Raw genomic sequence first — 21,222 nt, 5'->3', positions numbered from 1 at the left:
TTTCTTTAATATAGTGGTGTCAACTTCAATGGTCAAGGCTTGTCTTTACTTGTTAAAGAAAGCACTTCCAACATTTTTAGGTATATGATCTACTACTTTCAGTGCCCCTTCAATAAACAGTTTACATACATGGAATTTCCTGAGATCCCACAACTAATTTGAAAAAAATAAATAATATTTAATTAAACTATACCCCAAACTTTCAAATAGTGGTCATAAAACTCAAATTCCTACTGGGACCAGAGTGATAACATGAATTCATTAAAGAGGGCCAGGTGTAGGGTCATGAGAAATTGTGTGAATTGTAGGAGGCAGCAGAGTGCATGTCTATTGGTAGACATTGCTTCTCTACTTCTTCTAGTTGTGCAGAGTCAATAAGTATGTGGAAATAGTACTGTCAGCTTTTACATTTTTGAAAAACTTGAAATTCAGTTTTCTATAAAGTTTACATAGTTTTAAAGCTCTGGGTAATACAATCAAATATATATTTGGCAGGCTTGGTTTGGCATTTTATAGCTACTGATTAAAAAAAAAGAAAAAGATAGGAGAGTATAGAAAGATCTACTGGCCTAGAGATCAAGGGAGCCACAAATCATATCTTTTCTACTCTCTAAGTGCATATGTAATGTCTTTTGACCTTATTATGTCCCTAGGAGGATAAAACAGGGGAGACTTTGGGATCAGTCTTCAAAAAGTTGTTCCTTAATACTCAGTAGATGAAACAAGATCACACATTTACAAATTGTAGCTATGAATCAGGGATTAGTATACATTTGACTTTAGCTTGCTTGCTCTGAGACATTGGCCAAATAATTGAACATCTTAGGGCTAATTTCCTTGACTGTTAAATGGTCATGGTAGTGGGAGGTCAACAACAATTCAGACACCCCCAATATGTCACATGGGGGGAGAACAGCTGCACTGATTGAACATTTAGAAAGGAATGTGCCCACTTTGTCTTTCCTTACATTACCCACCAGCACTGCTCCTGAAATTCAAAGGTTGACTGTATCTTTAAAATTATCTATTGAAGGTCTTTGTCCTGTTTGAAGAATTAAAGAAAGGAACACTCTATTTAGTTACCCTAACATCAGATGTTGGACTTACTATGTTAAATTTGACAGTGGATTTTCAATTTATTCTGAAAAAAACCAAGCCAATGTTTCTGAGATTTTAAGTGGATTTCTTATTTTGTGGTATTTTATCCTTTCTTGTCAAATATTTCTTTTTCTTTGTATTATTAAATGTAGTTCTGTGGTCTAGATTTCGGTTTCAAAAGTGATAGTTACATATTTCTGAGTCTTTTACAAGACTGACTTCAATCAAAGATGGCTACATCCCTTCCATTAACTGTGCAGAGCCTTGCAACAAAATTTGGAAGAATCAAAGTCTGAAAATTTATCTATCAGTGTTACAGAGTAAAAGTGACCTTGATTAATTCAAAATACAGGCTGCTCTTAATTATTAACTTCTTGAGTCTCAGCCAGAGTAGAATCATCTTATATTCATAACTTGTACATAGAGAAAGGGTCTTTCTATGGTAACATTAATCAGTGTTCTAATGGCATATAGCAGCAATGATAGCTGGAGTCAGTGAGCTGTGTTGAAAACCCTTACTACTTACCAGCATATGTTGTAGGACCTCTTTTGGTAGAGATATATTGAGTACTATATCTAATGCAATATTTTTGACTATATGTAACCTGTTTTTTTGCCAGTGGCTTTGTAAGAATATGGTCATATGTGTATTTCAATCACAAAGATAAGTTTTAGTAAATTTCAGGCCCTTTGTTTATAACTTTAATTTCATACCCATACTGACAAATGGGGAGAAAAAGCAAATAGAAAGCTTTAGTATACAAAGGAATTAGAAGGGATATGAAACATTCTAGGCCAACTCTAGGGAACTCAGATAATTTTCTTCACACGATAGGCTATTCTGTACTTTGCTGATAATATTAGTAGAATGATGTGTTTGTTCCATAACATACTCCAAAATGTTGATTATTTGGCAAAGTACAAGGAAATTCCAAAATGAAATAGTTATTATCCACAAAAGGAACAAATGCAGAAGAATATAAATCACATTTTACCTAGAATGCAAAAAATAAAATACATCAAGCCTTCAGTATCTATGGGTTTCCTATCCATGAATTCAATCAACTGTGGATTAAAAATTCTTGTGAAAAACATTGCTTCTGCACTGAACATGTACAAATTATTTTTTTCTTGTTATTATTTCCTGAACAATATGGTATAACAACTATTTGCATATAATTTACATTGTATTAGGTATTGTAAATAATATAGAGATGATTTGAAACATGCAGGAGAATGTAAACATATTATATGCAAACACCCTGCCATTTAATGTAAGGGACTTGAACATTCACATATTCAGTATCTGTGAGGGGTCCTTGATCCAATTTCTCAGAGATACTGTGGGACAAATATATTTTTAACTTATATACCTTAAAGTGCTAGAGTTATAGCTACTGTAAGGCAGCTCTGTGAAATATATTCTTTACAAAGGACAAGGCAAATCCAGAATTTTCATATGTCAAGGTTAACTTCTAACTTTTCTAAGAAACTTTATAATCTTTAATGAAAGGTCAGTTAATAAACTCTTAGCATTTTATATATTAGAGTGTTTTAACAAGAATGTATCAGAAGTCAGTAATTTCATAATCTAAATATAAATTATCAGTGAAGCCCATGATATAGTATAGTTAAATTATTTTTATATTTTTGGGGCTTATATAATAATATACACATGATGATAACCAAAATAATTCTGTTGAATTTAGAAAGTTTTGCACATAGGAAAAAGAGGAAATCTTTGACAATGTGGAGAAAGGCTCTCAAATATACTATTGCATTGCCATTAGATTAAGGAAGCATGCATTATTATTGATTTGATTTTTATGAGTATATCATATTTAAGAAGATTGTCATTGCAAAAATGATTGAATGACCAAACTGTAAAGCCAAATCAAATATTTTTAACAATGAAATGACAGATATAAAAGTAGATTAAAAAAAGGCTCACCTTCCCTTTCACTCTTTTCCCCAGTACTAGATAAAGGTTTGCATTTCTTAAATTGAGACACCTTTCTACAAACTTTTGAAGCACAGAAGCCATTTCTTTTTTAAGAAATAAACATGTAATTTAAAAAAAATCAACAACAAAAAGCCTGAAAGGTCATTTTAATAAAGGGAGTGATGAACCAACCACAATTATTTGTTGTGATCATCATAGGAGATTCCTGTTTCTTTGCTACTAAGAAATGCATTAATATCCAAAAGAGAAAGATTGTAGTCCTTATAGATTTTTTTAGCATGTTTGTTTAGATTTTTGTTGTTCTTTACTAAATGATTGGGGAACACTGAAAAGTAATATACTACTGGTAAGCTTGGCTATTTTGTGGGGCTAAGTTGTAGCTCAGTGGTAGAGTGCTCACCTAGGACATGTGAAGCACTGAGTTTGGTCCTTAGCACCACATAAAAATAAATAAATAAATAAAGGTATTGTGTCTACCTACAAATAAAAATAATTAAAAGAGATTGGTGGGCTGGGATTGTTACTCAGTGGCAGAGCGCTTGCCTACCTTGCGTGAGGCACTGGGTTTGATCCTTAGCATCACATTAAAGTAAACAAATAAAATAAAGGCATTCTATCCATCTACAACTATAAAACAAACTTTTAAAAAAGAAAGAAAATGGTTGTTTTGTTAACTAAGCTAACTTTGTGAGATTTTTATTGATCTCTTCTTTATGTGTTTAATTTTATTTTGTATGGATGTTTGTATGACTGTGTGTGTGTGTGTGAGTGTGTGTGTGTGTGTGTGAGTGTGTGTGTGAATGTGTAACCCTTGTGGGAAATAAGTAAGATAGTTCAGTATTTCTCCAGAAATAAGTACAGAGTGAGCTGTGTGATAACTTATTTTCGTCATACTGTTAACTGAATTTAAAAAAGGAGAAAAAAATACACATTTTTTTCTCTCCTCAAAAGTAGTGGAATACCCAATGGGATGGGAAGAAAGATTCTCGAAAGGAAGGGAAAAGACATAATATTGCTGAATAGTTTTTTGGAATTGTTACGACCCGAGGCCATTTTCTTCAACAGAAATCTATAACTTTATTTCCTTGCCTTCATATAGAGAAAAGCCCTAAACCACATGACATTTCACATTATTTTTTACTCAATTGGGATTAAACCTGAATGTAATAACATTATCCATATATTTAAAAAACTATCTAATAGCAATTCAGGCTTTCCTACCTTCTTTGTGTTCTTCCCTGCTGGTTTTTCATTGTGTGTAACCTATCTAAAATTTCTGCAGAATTTAAGAAGATTTTTTTGTGAAATATAATAAAGCCTTAATTAATTGGAAGCTAACTAACCAGAACTCTCAATTAACCAGTTTTATTTATTTATTTTTTGCTACACTCTCCTTTTAGAAGGAAGAGGCAAATGACCAGAAAACAAGCTGTAAACAGGTATTTATGTATTTATTTTTTAAAAATCAACTTCCTGAGAATGTCCTGGAGCCTGTACAGATTAAACCCAACTTCCATGATCTTGTTCCCTAGACTATACTTCCTAAGATAGGAAAGGGGAGCCTCTTAGAATTTTCAGCAGCAAATGTTGAATCTTACTTAGTCCTTTATTGATGATAAGAAAAATGAAATCCATATAGCCTATTAGAGTCAATCTTTCCATTCGAGCATTTTAAGTATTTGAGGTCTCCACTGTTTCACTATTTCCAGTTAGTAATCATTTATATCTATTAACTGGAAATGAATCCCAGGATCATACAGTGAGATGATGATTGGCAGTCACAGGGAGCAACTCCCTCCCTGGAAACTAAAACAGAAGCTAGAGAAAAAAGTTGATGGGGCCTAGCGGGTCACTGACATAAAAATTGTAATACTTATGTAAAATAATGGCAAAGTACTTCAGATGTCCACCTACCCCTTGGCTGGGAAATGCTTAGGAAGGTACATTCACTTTTGCAGGGTAGCACAGGCTATTAAGTGTGCTACAGCATGGAAAAGAACTAGACTTCCCAAGTTCTAAGCAGTAGGGACAGTTATATTTTGTAGACATGCTAGTACTTCTACAATATCTGAAATTCTTTTTTTTTCCCCAGTAATGTATTTTGAAAATAGTTGGAAGTCCAGGAAGCTTTACATTTGAAACCTCCTGAAATATCTATGGAATTTCAGTTAAATTACAAATAGAGATAGCATATTATTCCAAGCCTCATTCTTTCAGTTTGTTATTCAGAAAAGAATGGGTAGTGACTCAGAGACAAGGGAGGAGTGGAACACTGATCCTGATGTACATTTGTTATTGCCTGGCAATAGAGTCCCGATTCTCTTTCACATACCCTTTTCAGAAGAAATCACTGTTTGATAATGTTTTTTCCCCCTTCCTTTAAGACTGCCCTTGATGCAAGTTTTGTCCATATTTTTTATAAGACAAATGTAATAGGGCTTTGGGGGAGATGGGGATGTGATTTATTGTTTTAAGTTTTTAATATAGAAAATGAGAATTAAAATTAGTCTTAAATATCATGCATACTAAATAATTCCCACTGAAGCAGTGAATGTACCTCCTTAAGTGTAAAACTTTGTGTTCAACTATGACATCAAAGCTGTGGACACTAAAAACCAACAAAAATTATTAATCATTGATTTTAACTGAATGAGATGGATTTAATTTTGAGTTTAAGTTTTGATATTGAAACTATTTCTGATTTTATATAAATGTAATTGAAGTCAGGAATTGAAACTTGCTTTTATTTTTATTTTTTCTAGTAAAATTACATGTAAATTAACTCTTAATTAAGTGTAACTGTATTTATAGATATATAGATTCATTTTTAGGTTATCAAAGCACACATTACATATGTACATATGAGTTTTATAAGATTTTGCACTTGCTGAAATATGAGAAAACCATGAATTGTTTTTGAAAATATATGTATTAAATCACTTAAACCATAGAGAACCAGGGGGCCCACAAACCCTGATGCCTATGGAGGCAAGGCTGGTGATATAAATGAAAGACTATAAGCAATAGGGAGTAGAAGTGAATATGGTGAACTAAAAATATGTATTTTTCTTCTAAAAGTGGTAGTTACTACTCACCTAAGCTGATTGCTCCTATGTGGGAATGTTGATTTAGTGTTGTTAAGGTCTTACTTTTAAGAGAAGCTGTGAAGACAAACTTTTATATGAAATTCTCCAAACCTTACATATTGGTAAATAATTTAATAATAATAAAAAACAACACTTTTCAGACAAAACAAAATGCATATGTGATCTAGATTCAGTCCATGGGATATCAGTTTGTGATCTCTGCTCTAAATTGTAAATAGTTACTGAAATAACAAAAAACAAAACAAAAAACCATAGTTTGCTATAAAATGTACCTGAAATGCTTGATGATAAAAAATCATGTAAAGTAAATAAATAGTAAGTGGGGTTCTGGTACTCAAAATGGTGGTCATGCACTTTGTAATTTTTTTAAATACATAGAAATATCCAATGTAGTTTTACTTTTAAAGTGGTTTGAAAATTAAAATTATGATTATTTTTGCTTTAATGTTTATCAACGAAATGCAATGTGAAACAAATCATTACTGCCATGACCAAAAGAGAATATTTAAGCACAGTTCTGTTACATAACATAATTAAAGTTTCTATTTAAAGCCTAATTTGTTTTGCTTTAATAGGAAGAAAGGCATATGTATACCATGTGTTGTTTTATTTTAAATTGGTTTGCCTTTAAACAAAGTTTCAATTCCATCTTTAAAAATTCCTTTATTTATACAAATGGTTAAAATAAAAAATAAAAGAAATGTAAGTAGTTAACACAACAAAACTTCATCTGAACTTTTGGTGGACATTGGCAAAGACAAAACAAAAGTTGGTCATTTGAGATTTTATTAAGAGGTAACTGTTTGACTGATCTGAGACTTTGCTTGTTTGTCTGTCCTGCCCTGGACCTTAGCACATAATCCCACTGTGCTACAATGCTTTTGACATCTGTATGCCCCTTTCATCACTGGCAACCCAAAAGTATATTTGTCTAAAAAGGAAACAATTAAATTCCAATCTCTCTAGGAAAAAAAAAAAAAAAACGAAAAGAAAAACACCCCACTGCTAAACCTGCTTTAAAGACTTCTATGATCTGCACCATAAATCCTCAGTTGGGATAGTAAGTTAACATTGTCATTTCTCATGAGAAACTCAAAAACTTTGAAAACTTAAAAAAAAAAATCCAAAAGATAATAAAGCTCAATCTCAAATCCAAAATGAACTAGAAAAACCTCATTTGTTGATGTTTATTATAGTTGATGTTTTCATATAATGACACATGTGAAAGATGAGAAATTGAAAACTGTTCAACACAAATGATAATGTACAAAACTGTTGATATTTATTTAAATTTGTGTGGATGGTGCTGCCCTTTCTAATAATAATAATTATTTTTTGTATATATATATATATTTATATAGTTGTAGATAGACAAAATACCTTAATTTTATTTTTATATGGTGTTGAGGATCAAACCCAGTGCCTCATTCATGCCAGGTGAATATTCTACCACTGAGTCACACCACAGCCCCTAATAATTAGTTTTGACCATAATTAATTTGTTCCATGAAAAGAATGAAATATGTTTAAATATACGGATTAATTAAACCTATTAACTAAAATTTGACCAGTTTAAACAAATAAATAAAGACAATTTAAGATAAAAATTGATGAACAATTGTCTTTTCTTTTGCCAGATGTAATAATATTTAATGTTCATCAAACATGATAGGAAGTGATGTTCTGTATTTTAGTTCATTAAATCATGCTAACAACCCTACAAAGTAGGTGTTGTTATTATAATCCTTGTTTTACAGATGATGATACCAAGTTGCAGAGAAGGTTCAGTGACTCATCCAAGAACATCCAACCTTAAATATGAGAACTAGCATTTGAATGAAGGCAATGGGATTTCAAAGTGCAAAGGCTTTGGACCTATATATTATATAACCTGTGAACTGGTATAAAACTTATTATTAACACACCTAATTTCTTATATACATACAAATATGTATATATACCCATACACATACACATACATACACCTATACACAAATATATACATATTTCTGGCATATTTAAAATGATATTTTTATTCTGAAATCACTTTTTTAACATTTTGATAGTGCAAGATTAATTATAAAATAGTTCAAATAGAAAGAGTAAAAAATAATAAGATGCCTGTGGACAAATTTCCAGGCCTCCATTTGACTCATAACACAATTTTAAAAAATTGCATCTGTAAAATATTAATGATATTTTAGTAACAATAATTTCCTTTCTTTTCCATCCTTCATACTATCTTAAAGTTGATGTGTTTCATTGCTTTGAAATTTTAAAGTTATATGCAAGCAATATGATCTTTGTGTTTTTAAAATGCACCTAAAGTTCTGGTAATATATCATCCTTTATAATTGTGCTTGCTCTGGTTTTGAGACTTATCCACATTAATACATGTAGATCTAGTTGATTCATTCTTCTAATTATCCATTGTTATATTTCAGTGTATGAATATGTCAGAGTGTGTGATTATTATTTTCTATATCAATGGACATTTAGGTTGGTTCCAATTTTTTGTCATTACAAACTGCACATCATGTTTTGTGTCCACCAGCATTGTACAAGAATTTCCATTTCCCCACATTCTTGCCAATATAGTAGACATTTTTTAACAAATAATCATTTTGAATAAAAAAATAATCATTTTTAGTAATCATCTTCATCATTACACACATACAGCTGAAACATTTCTTCTAATCATTTAATGCACATAATAGTATCTACTGATATTATTTGTGTTTTATTCTTCATTTTAAAGCATTTATCATAATAAATATAACCATATCTTTCTGGTTATGAAGCACTTTCATATAACTCCTCATTTGGTGAGAGAGTGTGGTGTATATAGAAGATTTCTAGTGGAAAAATTTCAAAAGTCGATGGACTTGAAACCACCCTGTAAATCACTGTGTGGTTTTAGGCCTTAAGTATTGGAGTAAACAAGTCTTAGAGAAACACCATAACCTTTGATCTTTAAGATATATCTTCACTTTTCCTTGAAGTTATATTTCACCTGTGCGTAAAACATAAAGACAAAAATTAAGTTTGATCAGTTCATGAAAATTTTTGTAATGTCCTATGGATTGGTTAAGTTCACAGGTTTACCTAATTTATCTTTGTGTTTCTCCTATTTCAAGGAATATTGGGGGTGGGATGAGGGAGAATATTAATAATATAATAAAATATTATTATAGGGACTAGACAGTGGTGCTACGGAATCTTGAATTCATTTCCAGTTTTTCCCACTCTGAAGCATCACATTACAAATAGTGAAATACAGTGAAAGCTCAAACACTCTTTGTTATGACATTGTATTTGCTTTCAGATGCATCTTTTACACGTTCAGAGAAGAGAATATTCAATATTTTCAGCTCACTTACTGTTTGATTCCATCAGTGCTTTCATGGTGTTCCACGTAACTGTTTAAGGTAGAGGGAGGACTATTCAGTATGTTCTTTTCTTTTTCTTTTTTTTTTTGGATAAGGTGAAATGTAACTGGAGTTTGTGTTTTGGAGAGACTTTTCATTAGAAAGATCTGTATCTTTGCTCTGATATTTAATACAGAGTTTTCAGGGTTTATTATATTTTATGGGTGCTGGAAAGAACATTCATCTAGAATAATTTAAAAAACTGAAATAGAAAATGGAATCAGTAGAAACTGATCTTATTTAAATCCCCAGAGTTGCAAATATATCAAACACACATATACAAGTAGAGTCTCTCTCTAGTTCAAGATATCAATGATTTTATACAGAAAGTTCTTTTTGTCTACAATGATATTGAACATTGGTTATGCTATGAGTGAAGTTGTACATATGGAAGGTAAAATTCTGTTTAAAAAGACCTAAATCATGTAATCTATGGTAATGAAGATACTTTTAGGGGGTCTCTCTTTCTATGAGTAGTCCTGAGAGAACATTTTGATTATGGCAATTCTAGAAGTTGAATTGACCTCCTACAGAACTTCAACATCCAAAACTAGACAAAAATTATGGTTCACACAGTTTGTTCGTATGATCTCTAGATTAATATAATTTACATGCATATATCTTATTTAATGTGACAATAAACTCATAGAATCCCACATAAATTGCTTTTGAGTGTTTTATCCATTTTGGCCTGTTTGAGAACTGATTGTAGGGCTCATATTTAATAACTTTTATTGCTATTTTTGCTAATTGGCCCTCTATTTTTTCAGTTTAAACATATTTCTGGAAGCAAGTATTTTGTTTACTATGCTACTTCTATGGGTTCAGTGAAGAAAAAACTCTACCAGGGTATTCTAGATTATCTTTACCCAGATCTTACATATACTATATGGAGATTTAATCCAACTTTTTCAATAGCACTAGTTAAAGCACATAAAAAACAAGATATCCCAAAACCTTTAAGCAAGTTTCAAAGATATAGATTCAGAGCATTTTGAAACAGCACTTCTTGGACATATTTCACTAAGTGATTTCCAAGGCTATTGAGGAATCAGTGCTCTTTGAGAAAAAAAAAATATTATGGTTCTTCAAAATTTATTAAAAAGAAGAAAGGAGGAAAGACAAAATTGTGTATTGACTTTACCACATACATTTGTAAAAATTACTATATGTATTTGAGATTTTGGTGACTCTTTCTTCACAAAACCAGTTTCAATCATTACATGTACTAATGTTTACTGAGGATCCATAGTTTTGTTGGATTGAATGGAGCCTTGGCAAACAACATTTGTCTTTTATCTACAAAACATCAAAATCATGAACAATTTTGTCTTACTACTGCTCCCAAGTAAACTTATGTGCTTTGACACAGATGGCATCTAGATAATAATACTATGATATTACTACAGAAAATATTCCTTTGTGTTACTATTAAAAACCCAGTTTGAACCCTGAGCAAGTCATTTACATGATGTTTCCTTGGGATTACCTACATTCTTGTCCACTCTGACCTTGTAATTTTGCTCACAGTTGGAAATGTAATGCAGAGTGACTAAGATAATGTTGTTTACACAGACTTTAAGTGGAATGACATTATAGTCAAGCAAGTGTCACATCACCCAAAGTGAAGGAAGACTTAATTACCATAATCCTGTGAATACTAAAATTTCTTAGCCATGTGTAGCATAATAATGCAATGTTCTGCATGTTTCATTTAATAATGTGAAGGTGCATTACATTAGGTCTCAGGCTGTGTTTCTTTAAAAATAAAAGCAAAGTGGAATTGTGGAAAAAAAAATCCAGACTTTTGTAGCAGGATACTTGTCTGAATGTTCAGGTGAAGTCTGTCCTTTCTTTTAAACTCCAAAGAGTTGCCTGGTGATGTGAAAATGAAGGGACTGCTAAAATATCCATAAATCTAGACACCAGTGAGTAGGGTGACAGACCATGAATTTCTCTGGAGGCGCAGGGTAGTTTTAACTAAATGACTGAGACAGAATAAAGAGGAAAGTCTGATAACCACCTATTATTGTGCAATGGGGAACATATCATTAATTTACAAAGAAAGTGGTGACATTTTCTAAAATTGTATAGCCCTATTCTTAAAAGTTTGTCAGTGTAACTAATTAGTTGCTAAAATGGAGTTGATTCTAAGACCCAGTATGAATGCATTAGAAAAGGCAATGCATTGTCCCTAAATTGGTATGGTTTGTAATACATCTTGATGAATGGTACAAAATAATGTTAAGAAATGGGACTATTATTCCAAAATGGCCGTTCATTGGTTTGTAGTCCTTGAAGGAATTATGTTCCATGGCAACGTGCACTGAAGTCCTGCAGATAAATTTTAAGTGCCCTAAAGACATGTCTTGCCTTCTGTTTTTGATAACACCAAGTTTTCAATACAAAGAATTTGCTTCCTCAAAGGGTTCTTGCCCTCCTAGCATATTAGAACTCCACAGATGTTGTTACCTTAGATTATCATTTGGACTTTTAAAACTACTTTTATTGTTCAAGAGATGAAGTGTATGAAATGAATCATCAATAAAATGTAAAAAATGTTTTTTTTAAATAGAAAGCTGAGATATAAAAATATGTATTGCTCAATCAATAAATTTATACAAGTGGCATATTACTTAAAATTCATGAAACATATCACTGGATCCTCTGATACGTATAGTGCTCTCAAATTTTTAAATATATAAAAGCTATTAAAATATAACATGTTGAATCCTTTTAATAACAGCAATCATGCTTTATAATTGGGAGTACTGAAAAGAATTTAGAACTTATTTATCATTACAGAATTTTCTTTTACAGAATAGTTGTATTTAAATGTATAAGTAAGATTATTCTTTGATTTTCTTTTCATATGAACATTTTCCTTTTAATTTATTAGTTCTAGAAAAGCAGTATATTAGCGTAATAATGTAGTTGGTGAACAGATCTATATTGTCATGCTTCTTAAAAAGTATCTAACTTACATTACAAAAATGGTGTTATTAGATGCTTTATGCTGTTTTACAAATATTCATTAACTCATATATTGTTGTATCTGATATATTATCCAGGAAAAAAAGATAGTGGTTTTAACTTTTTAATAATGAATTACATTTGGAATGAAAACATCTCCTGGATTAAAAATATTTTGTAAAGGAATTTAGGACATCCGATTTAAACAGTTCATTTAAAAGTAGTCTGTACATATTTTACATTTTGTAGCATTAAAAACAAATTGCTCTTCACTTAATTTAGTTTGTTCAGCTCTCCTTCATAAGTCACTTGTGATTTGGGAACTAAATTAGACTCCAGTGAATGTAGGGGTAAAATGATTTTATAATAAAGTGGGCCTGGTGCAAACATAGTTAGAGACATTGTGTATGTGTTTGGTTACCTTTCTCTGTGCTGGGCATTAAACCCAGGGCCTTGTGCATCCTAAGCATGTGCTCTATTATTGAGCTGCATATATCCCAGTTTGTATTTTTTTAAGTAAATGTTTTATTTTAGAACACTTATACAGTTAACAGAAAAATTGCAAAGATTGTACAGAATTCCAATATAACTTCTATCCAGTTCCTTCTGTTACTAATGTTAAAATTAATTTGTCAAAATTAAAGAACCATCATTGGCAAATTGTTTTAAAGTTCATATTTTATTCACACTTCCTCAGTTTTTCCCTAGTGACCTGTATTTGTTCTAGGATGCCGGATACCACATTACGTTTAGTTGACATGTCTTTTTACTCCCTTTGATTGCGACAGTTTTTCTCTTCCACAATTTTTTAAAGTACTGGTCAGGTTTTATATAATAGACCATATTGGGGCTTGTCTGATGATTTTCTTATGATTAAATTTGGAATATATATTTTGGGAAGGAAGACTACAAAGTTTTGTCAGATTTCTCCATTGCAAAATTACCTGTCTCCACCCCCACCCTGCACCACCCCAACTCCTTTCTATAGTGTAGGTACTCTTTGAGAGTCTTTGGAAGGCAGTTCCTGTATGCAAAGTATTTGGAAATGTCTTGCCTAGGAGATTTGTTTCTTTTTCTCCAATTGTTTATTTAATCATTTATTTATAACAGTACAGATTCATAAGTATATATTTTATACTTTGGGTTATAGTGAGATACTACAATATTTATCTTATTGCTGAAATTGTCCTATCTTTGGTTATTGGGAACTCTTTCATTTGGCTCTTGTGTACCTTTGACATGTCATCAACATTGTGGATTTTTTTTTTGTGTGTGTGTATGTGTGTGTGCATTTCTTACTGTCTTGCACTAGAATATTTTACATGCCTAGAATCAGTAAGTTTTCCAAGTAGTAGTTTGGGAAATTTTAATCTTAATCATAAGGAAAATATTAAAGTGGCCAAGAAAGAGGGTCAGGGACCCTCAGCTTCATTTTCTTGTTAGTGCTCTAAATTTACCATCATCCCATTAATGCATATCAACCTTATTCTTTTACCATATACATCTTTCCCCATTGCTCTAATAATATCGATTAAGAAAAGGACCAAAAGCCTTATATAGTCTTCTGTAGCCACACACATTGTTATGCATAGATTTATAAATATGCTATGCAATTCTAGAACATATTTGTCATTCCAGGAACCCGCCCTTCTAATCTGATCCCAATAAACGAGCTTACCATCAGTTCCTGAGTCATGGAGGATTCATTTTTCCTCATAGAGGATTGGGAACAAAATAAATTCAGGGAGTATGGGATTAAATAAACAAATGTATTTACTGCAGGTGTTCTCACACTCCATAATTAGTTAATTTGTTTTATGAATAAATAGGAGAAGACACCACATAGAATGTTTTCAGTCTTTTTTTTATTAAAGGAAATGTTTTGTTCATGAAGCTAATATTCATAAAACAAACTTTTGGAAATGGTGTTACAATGGTAAGAGTCTTGAATTTGTATTCAGAAATCTTGTGTTAAATTCCACATTGTGCCATCAGCTAGCTCTATTACTATAGGCATGTAACTTAATATCTACAATTATCTTATCCATAAAATGAACCTAAGATTGCATCTTAGAGGATTATTGTGAAGAGCAAAAAATGTGCAAACTTACGTTTGTAAGAATTCCTTTTAAATGCTCAATTCAGTGCTAGTATAATAAGCAGTAGATGCCATGCCTTGGCTTTTATAACCATTGTATCTCTAATATATAGCATATTTCCCTGACATTTGGTCTTCGATCATCAATAAGTATTTATTGAACAATTGAATTATTTTACTATTACTTATTTCCTGTCCCTCTGCACATGTTGTAAGCAGTTTATGGCATTTTATAAATTGCTTTTTGAGATTTGGTATCCACGTGACAGGATGTAGGGAGAAATCTACATTGAATTGGCTATATATATGCAAAAAACCTACAAAACTGAAGAAACCTTAAAAACTAAAAAGACCCTTAAACTTTTGATTCCAGCCTTTGTTTTATTGAACATGTGCTCACAGCCAATGGCTGGCTGCCTTCTGATTAGTTTTCATTGCTTCAAGCTGACCAGATTTTCTTTTGAAATAAAGGCACTGAAGCTTTCACCTCCACACTATGGTGATGTAAAATTCCTGCTGCAGAGTCACTGAGCTAGTGCTAGAAGAAGAGAAGCACCTGTGAGCACAGGCTGTCAGAAGGCCCTCAGAGCCCTAGAGTGTTGAGGCTACAGCTGCTGGGTTGAGAAGCAGTTGGAAGTGCTTTGTTACTCCTTCTTGTGTAACCACAGGAGACCCACTAAAGGATTTTTACTTTCTTTGGATGTATAATTTGTGTTGATTAACAGTAGTTATGGGAAGGATCCCTTTTGTAAAACCGAAGACAAGGCAAAGTTGTGATGGAGGTGACATGGCAGTCCCTGTTAAATTGTAGACTTTGGTGAGAAGTGTTGTGTGGCCTCACATCTTCTATTTTGCCTAATTCTCCACAAAACAACATATTCAGCATGTATTCCCAGAGGTAAACTTTTTTTAGATTCCAGCTGCTCTTTTCAGAAAATAAACTGGAACATGTTTATTATGTTTGAATTTGAGAAGTTTCCAGCCTTCCTAGAAATGTTAGGTGAATATTTAAAGTCTGGGGAGTACCCGTTCAACTTTGGAATTTGCAAAAATATTTAAATCAAATTCTCAGCTTGGGGTTTGTGGTTGTAACTCAGTGGTAGAGCACTTACCTAGCATTTGTGAGGCACTTGGTTCTGTCCTTAGCACCACGTAAAAATAAATAAATAAAATAAAGGTATTGGGTCCATCTACAACTGAAAAAAAAAGAAAAACAAAAAATATTTGAAATTTAAAATATTAGACTTGGGGATAGTGAGACAATGAATGGGCAAGATAGTTTAGGGGTTCTTTTTAATATTTAAATCATATGATAAATATTAGTATACCTTTTTCCATCATGTAATTCATGAATTCTGAAGAACAGAAAAATGTTTTAGTTAAAAAATAAACTCCAGATGGGATAATGATGTCCTAACATTTCTGTAATTGTTGGTCTGAGCTGTTCTTCAGGGATAGTTTAACAATTTAGTAGCATTGCTCTTCTTCACACTTAGAAATAGTTAGCAAGTCTCTCATCCTATCCCTACTTCTGGCTCAAAACGTGAAGCATAGAATTTGAGGCTTGTATAAAATATGCGTGTGGTTGGACAAGGCAAGGCTTAAAATTATAATACTATGACTGAATGCCTTGATGGAGTTATTTTCCTCTATCAAGAGCTAGATTGTCCATTTTGAATATCACCTTGTAATTTTCATATATTGTCCATTTTGAACATCACCTTGTATTTTTCATATATTGTTCAACTACAGGTTTTAATTAAATATATTAGTTCTTTATTTAATGTAAAGGAATACACGTTGGGACAAGACTCTTATTTCATGTGTGCTCTTGAATTTCAAAACTTTTCTAGGTAAAATGTAACCACCTTCTTTTAAATGAACAGTTGCAGGGAGTTTTAAGGAAACATTTCAACTTGAATCCAGAAATTACATCTAGGAATCCTTCCTTGAGTTTTGCAAATCTATCAAGTTTACTGAATTTGTAGTAGCATAGCTGAATTCCAACAACTGCAAAAATAATTAGTAAAATTAAGTTGAATATGTTGTAAACAAGTGAAGTTATTATTCATTCTGTACCACACTACAAATGTGGGAGGACATGTTAAATGATAAATTAGGCATGAACTGCTTTAATCTGTAAGCTGAACATGTTAGCAAACGGCTTGCGTTTGTAATTAGTATTTATGGCCACAGGAGAGTGCCTCTTTTAAAACAGTGACAGGAAATTGATCAGTTTAGGTTGTCATAGCAACCAAAAGAGTTCCATTGCTTGTGTTAGATTTAGCCTATTACACTATATACCTATGTTTAGAAATATATTTATGAACTGTAAAGATAAACTCCTCAGTAATGCAAAAGGGGTTAGAATGACAAAATGCCAAACTAACAAAGTCCAAATGAATGCTTGAATACTTGATAACAAGCTTAAGTATTTGACGGTTGTCATGACATTTCTTTTACAAAGCAAATGATGTCTTGAAAAAATTCTTAAATCTAGATGAAAATGCAAATCCTTTTATGACAGTATGTGGCTGTCACATTCATAATAAGAGACAATAATTGATGATTTATGAGATGACACCATGGCAACAAAGTCTTTCATCATTGGCACCCCTTGGTTACTTTTATATCAGGGGTTTGCGGGTGCCTGTGAAAAGTCTCCAACATGACATACAAGAAGGTCTACTCATATCTTAATCCATTAGATCTCATTTAACAGGGTAGAAGCATTGTGGAGATTTTCAGAATCATCTGACAAAGTGAAAGCTGGTAAAATCTTTGGTAAAAAATCGCTGCTAAACTAGTAAGCATGTTCAAGAGCTGAGAATGGACAGATTTGTTTCTGTCCACTTAACCTTTCAAAGAAAATATGTAATGCCTCTCTTAAGTTTGAGTACAAGCTGTTAGATTGTTTAAAGTTATGGTATCTGATAATATTCTTATGTAGGAAGTGAGGAAAGAGAAGAAGGAGTGTACTGCACCTTGACTGCTTTGAATTACCAAGACAGATTATTTTTTAAGTTTGATTTTAATGTTGATGTCTTTATAAAAATAGAATGTGTGTATAATTTGGTATTCTAGAGTGGTTTTAATGTGTTTGGTGGGCCAAGGTGTAAGATGTTACCATTTCTTAGAAGTGACCATATATCATCATTTCAATTGTATATTATTTAAAATATTGAAAATATAGTGAACCTTCTGCCTTGATTTTATTGCCAATTCATTGAAAAAGAAAGACCATTTGAAATTTAGACCTATAAAAGTTCCTAGATTATTCAGCCATTTATGTGGTTGAAACAAAGGGCTAGACAAAGTTATCATTTTGATGTCCTTTCCATTGGAATTTAACAATGATCTACAAAAATTTGTAGTAACATCAAAAATTGGAGATAATTGCTGCAAAATACTGAAACTATCAGATGTAAATACCATAAGTATAACATAAGTATGTACATCAAAGTTTATCTAGCTTTTATATACGTTTAAAATATGGTTTAAAACATTTTAAAAATATGTTTAAAATATGTATATAAAGAATTTTAGAAACATTTGTCATCTTTTGTCAGGATAAGAAATCTGTAATACGCATTTCCTTCAGAGGATTGCATAGCCAATTATACAAAGATCTTTGCTCATTTTTTCAATTTATATATTTCCTATAAGGCTGTGGAAGGCTGCTCAGTGTGGGATCCCTAACTCTGCTGAGTTTGTAATTTTGTTCCCAGTTAACAGTTAAGAAAATGGAGCCTTCCAGTCAGTATAATAATGATTTATCTCAGCTGATATAAGAAAATAAATTAATTTTGATTTCAAATCATAGATAGTGGAGAAGTCACATACGCATGAAAAATGGTATGTTGCAATAGACTATTTTATTTTTTATTTCCTCTATTGAATATTATGTTTTCTTCAACATTTTGCTGTAACAGGTACTATTTTTGTTATTTATCTTATACTTATTTTCTTATCATCTTTTGAAATATATTTCTATTAGAATTGCTTACTTGAAAGGTATACATGTTATACATTTTAATAAGTTATGCGTGAGTCTTAATTAAAATGTCACCTGTTCTTGGCACAAATTCTTACTCAGTGACCTGGAAAATATATAAGGTTAGAACATATTATTTCTGTTTTCTAGGAGTTTATGATTAATTGACAGAAATACTATAAGCATTACTCAATCCAAAATAAGCCCGAAATAAAGAAAATGTGATATTGTATTATATACACACTGCAGGCATAAAATTAAACTATTTAAGGTGAAGGGAAAAGTTAGTCTAAAATGGTTTTGTAAAGGATAATAAATAAGGAAGTAAGAATATTGGAACCAGAGCTTAAATGAATTTGGGAGATGTGAATAATTAAATGGAGTATTATTTGGGGTTTTAAGAGCCTATGTGAACAAAGCCAGAAATGTAGAAATAATGGTATATCATGAGAACTTTAAAGAACACTATCTCACTTATACTGAAGTGGTAGTGCTGGAAAATAGTAAGAAAAATTTTAAGATACTCATCTGATTTGCTTCTCTGCCTCCATTTTTGACTAATCTTGAAAATAAATCCTTCTTCCATCTGGCTACATACCATTATTCCTCTAGCTCTTAGAATAAAGTTCGAACATGTACAAGGCTTTCAAAACCCTTTGCCAGTGGTTTTCATCTGGAGATGATTTTGCTCACACAGCACATTTGGCAGTATTTGAAGACATTGTTCTTTGCAACCCTAGGTGGTGATGGAGCTACTGGCATCTGGTTAGTAGCAACCAGGAATGCTACTAAATATCCTATAATACACAAAGAAGCTCCCTCAAAGCAAATGATTATCTGGCCTTAGATGTCAGTAATGCTGAGGCTGAAAAATGTGAAATGCTACCTTGTAAGCTCTAACCTCTGCCCACATTGCCAATCTCATCTCAAGTTACTTTCTCCCTTACTATCAATTCAATCACTTTGAAGTTCTTAAGCACTCAATTTTCCCTTTTATTTTTAAAATTTCATGAATGCTTTCTCTACTTTGGAACATACTTCTGTTTCCCTTCTTGCCATACCTTTTCCTTTCCTCCTACTTAAACTGCTCATCATTCTACATAAACCTCTCATCTTGACTCGTGGAATGCGAGAACCATATTTTATCCCATCTTTGTATCAACATTTCCCAGCATGTTGTTTGAGGCACAATAAACGCTTCTTAAAGAAGTATATAGGTTGGTGGGTATTTGGAATGCTAAGCTAAAAAAGAGTATAATGATATGTTTAATGATGTATAACAACTGTGGTAATGAAGAGGAAGTAAATGAGAGAGGCCTCAAAGTGAGAATCCTAGAGCCTAGTTGCTGATTCCATGTGGATTGTGATAGTAGAGTCAAACATGATTTCTAGAGGGAATGGGAACAAAAATTGGAGAGTTGACAGTGAAGCTTTAATTTGAGAAGTCAGGTAATGAGAATTTATTTCCACTGACTTGGTGATTCCTTGAAAGATCTAGAAATAGTTTTCAGGGTGAAATTGCTAGCTCTGTGACTGTGAGCAGGCCACTAAACTATCTATCTGGGAAATGGAGAAAGATTTGAGTACCAACTCGATCAGGATTAAATGAGTAAATACACATAAAACACTTGTATTTTATTTTATTTTATTTTATTTTTTGGAACTGGGAATTCAACTCAGGAGCACTCAACCACTAAGCCACATCCCCAGCCCTGTTTTCTATTTTATTTACAGGGTCTCACTGAGTTGCTTAACACCTCACTTTTGCTGAGGCTGGCTTTGAACTCATGATCCTCTTGTCTCAGCCTCCAGAGCCATTGGGATTATAGGCATGCATCACAACACCTGGCTAAAACACTTATCTTTATACCAGTATGACACATATATAGTTAATACTTAATAAACGGTAATTATTAGTATTATTTCCATTGCTATGAATGTCCTTTCCATCCTTGGTCTCCTTGGAAATAGTGTATTCCAATACATCTGCCACCTTTACTATCAACACTCTTATTATGATTTAGAGGAATGATGATCACCTACCTCCTCTGAACTCCTATAGCATTTAAGTTTTCTATTTTGCACCTCTCCTATACTGCCAAATGCTACAATTGCATAGGTATTTGCATTATAATATCTGGTATATTGAACATTCCTTGGAGGAAAGACTGTCTTACTCATCTTTTAATGACATAATAGTAAGTACTAAATAAATATTAGGTTATGATAATTAGTTGTCAGTATTATTATTATCATTGGGGAATCATTAACAGAGGTGTGAGAGTTGTCTCTTAGAATTAATATAGTCTTATGTTTATATCCAGAATTAATGCCCTAATATTTTTAAAGAACATCAATTATGTTTATCAAATAGAGTAGAGCATCATTGTTATTGAGTAAGTACTAAGCAGTCTGAATAATTTAAAATGTATTTAATTGATGCTAGTCAAGTTTCATTATTATAGGAAAGCCTTCCTGATGAAAAAGTATTACTTCTGAAACATTAGATATTTTCAATCTGTTAACTAATATGAAAACTCTTTTGCTTATAAACTATGAAA

At 32.0% G+C, this 21,222-nt stretch overlaps 1 protein-coding gene across 13 annotated transcripts in view; it reads left to right on the top strand.

The window, feature by feature from the left end:
- The window catches only part of Dach2 (dachshund family transcription factor 2), a 488,288-nt gene that overhangs the window by 135,075 nt on the left and 331,991 nt on the right, over positions 1-21,222 (top strand). For 3 of the 13 annotated variants that reach the window (XM_005328846.4, XM_005328845.4, XM_021728777.3), the window contains exon 2: positions 4,462-4,500. The exons of the other annotated variants lie outside the window; for them this stretch is intronic. In XM_005328846.4, the coding sequence (XP_005328903.2) occupies positions 4,462-4,500 (39 nt within the window). The remainder of the gene's footprint in view (positions 1-4,461; positions 4,501-21,222) is intronic. 13 annotated transcript variants of the gene reach the window in all.

The sequence above is a fragment of the Ictidomys tridecemlineatus genome, chromosome X (genome assembly GCF_052094955.1).
Source record: "Ictidomys tridecemlineatus isolate mIctTri1 chromosome X, mIctTri1.hap1, whole genome shotgun sequence".
Taxonomy (NCBI): Eukaryota; Metazoa; Chordata; class Mammalia; order Rodentia; family Sciuridae; genus Ictidomys; species Ictidomys tridecemlineatus.
The sequence above is the reverse complement of the archived record's forward strand: the minus strand, read 5'-3'. Positions and strand labels throughout refer to the sequence as shown.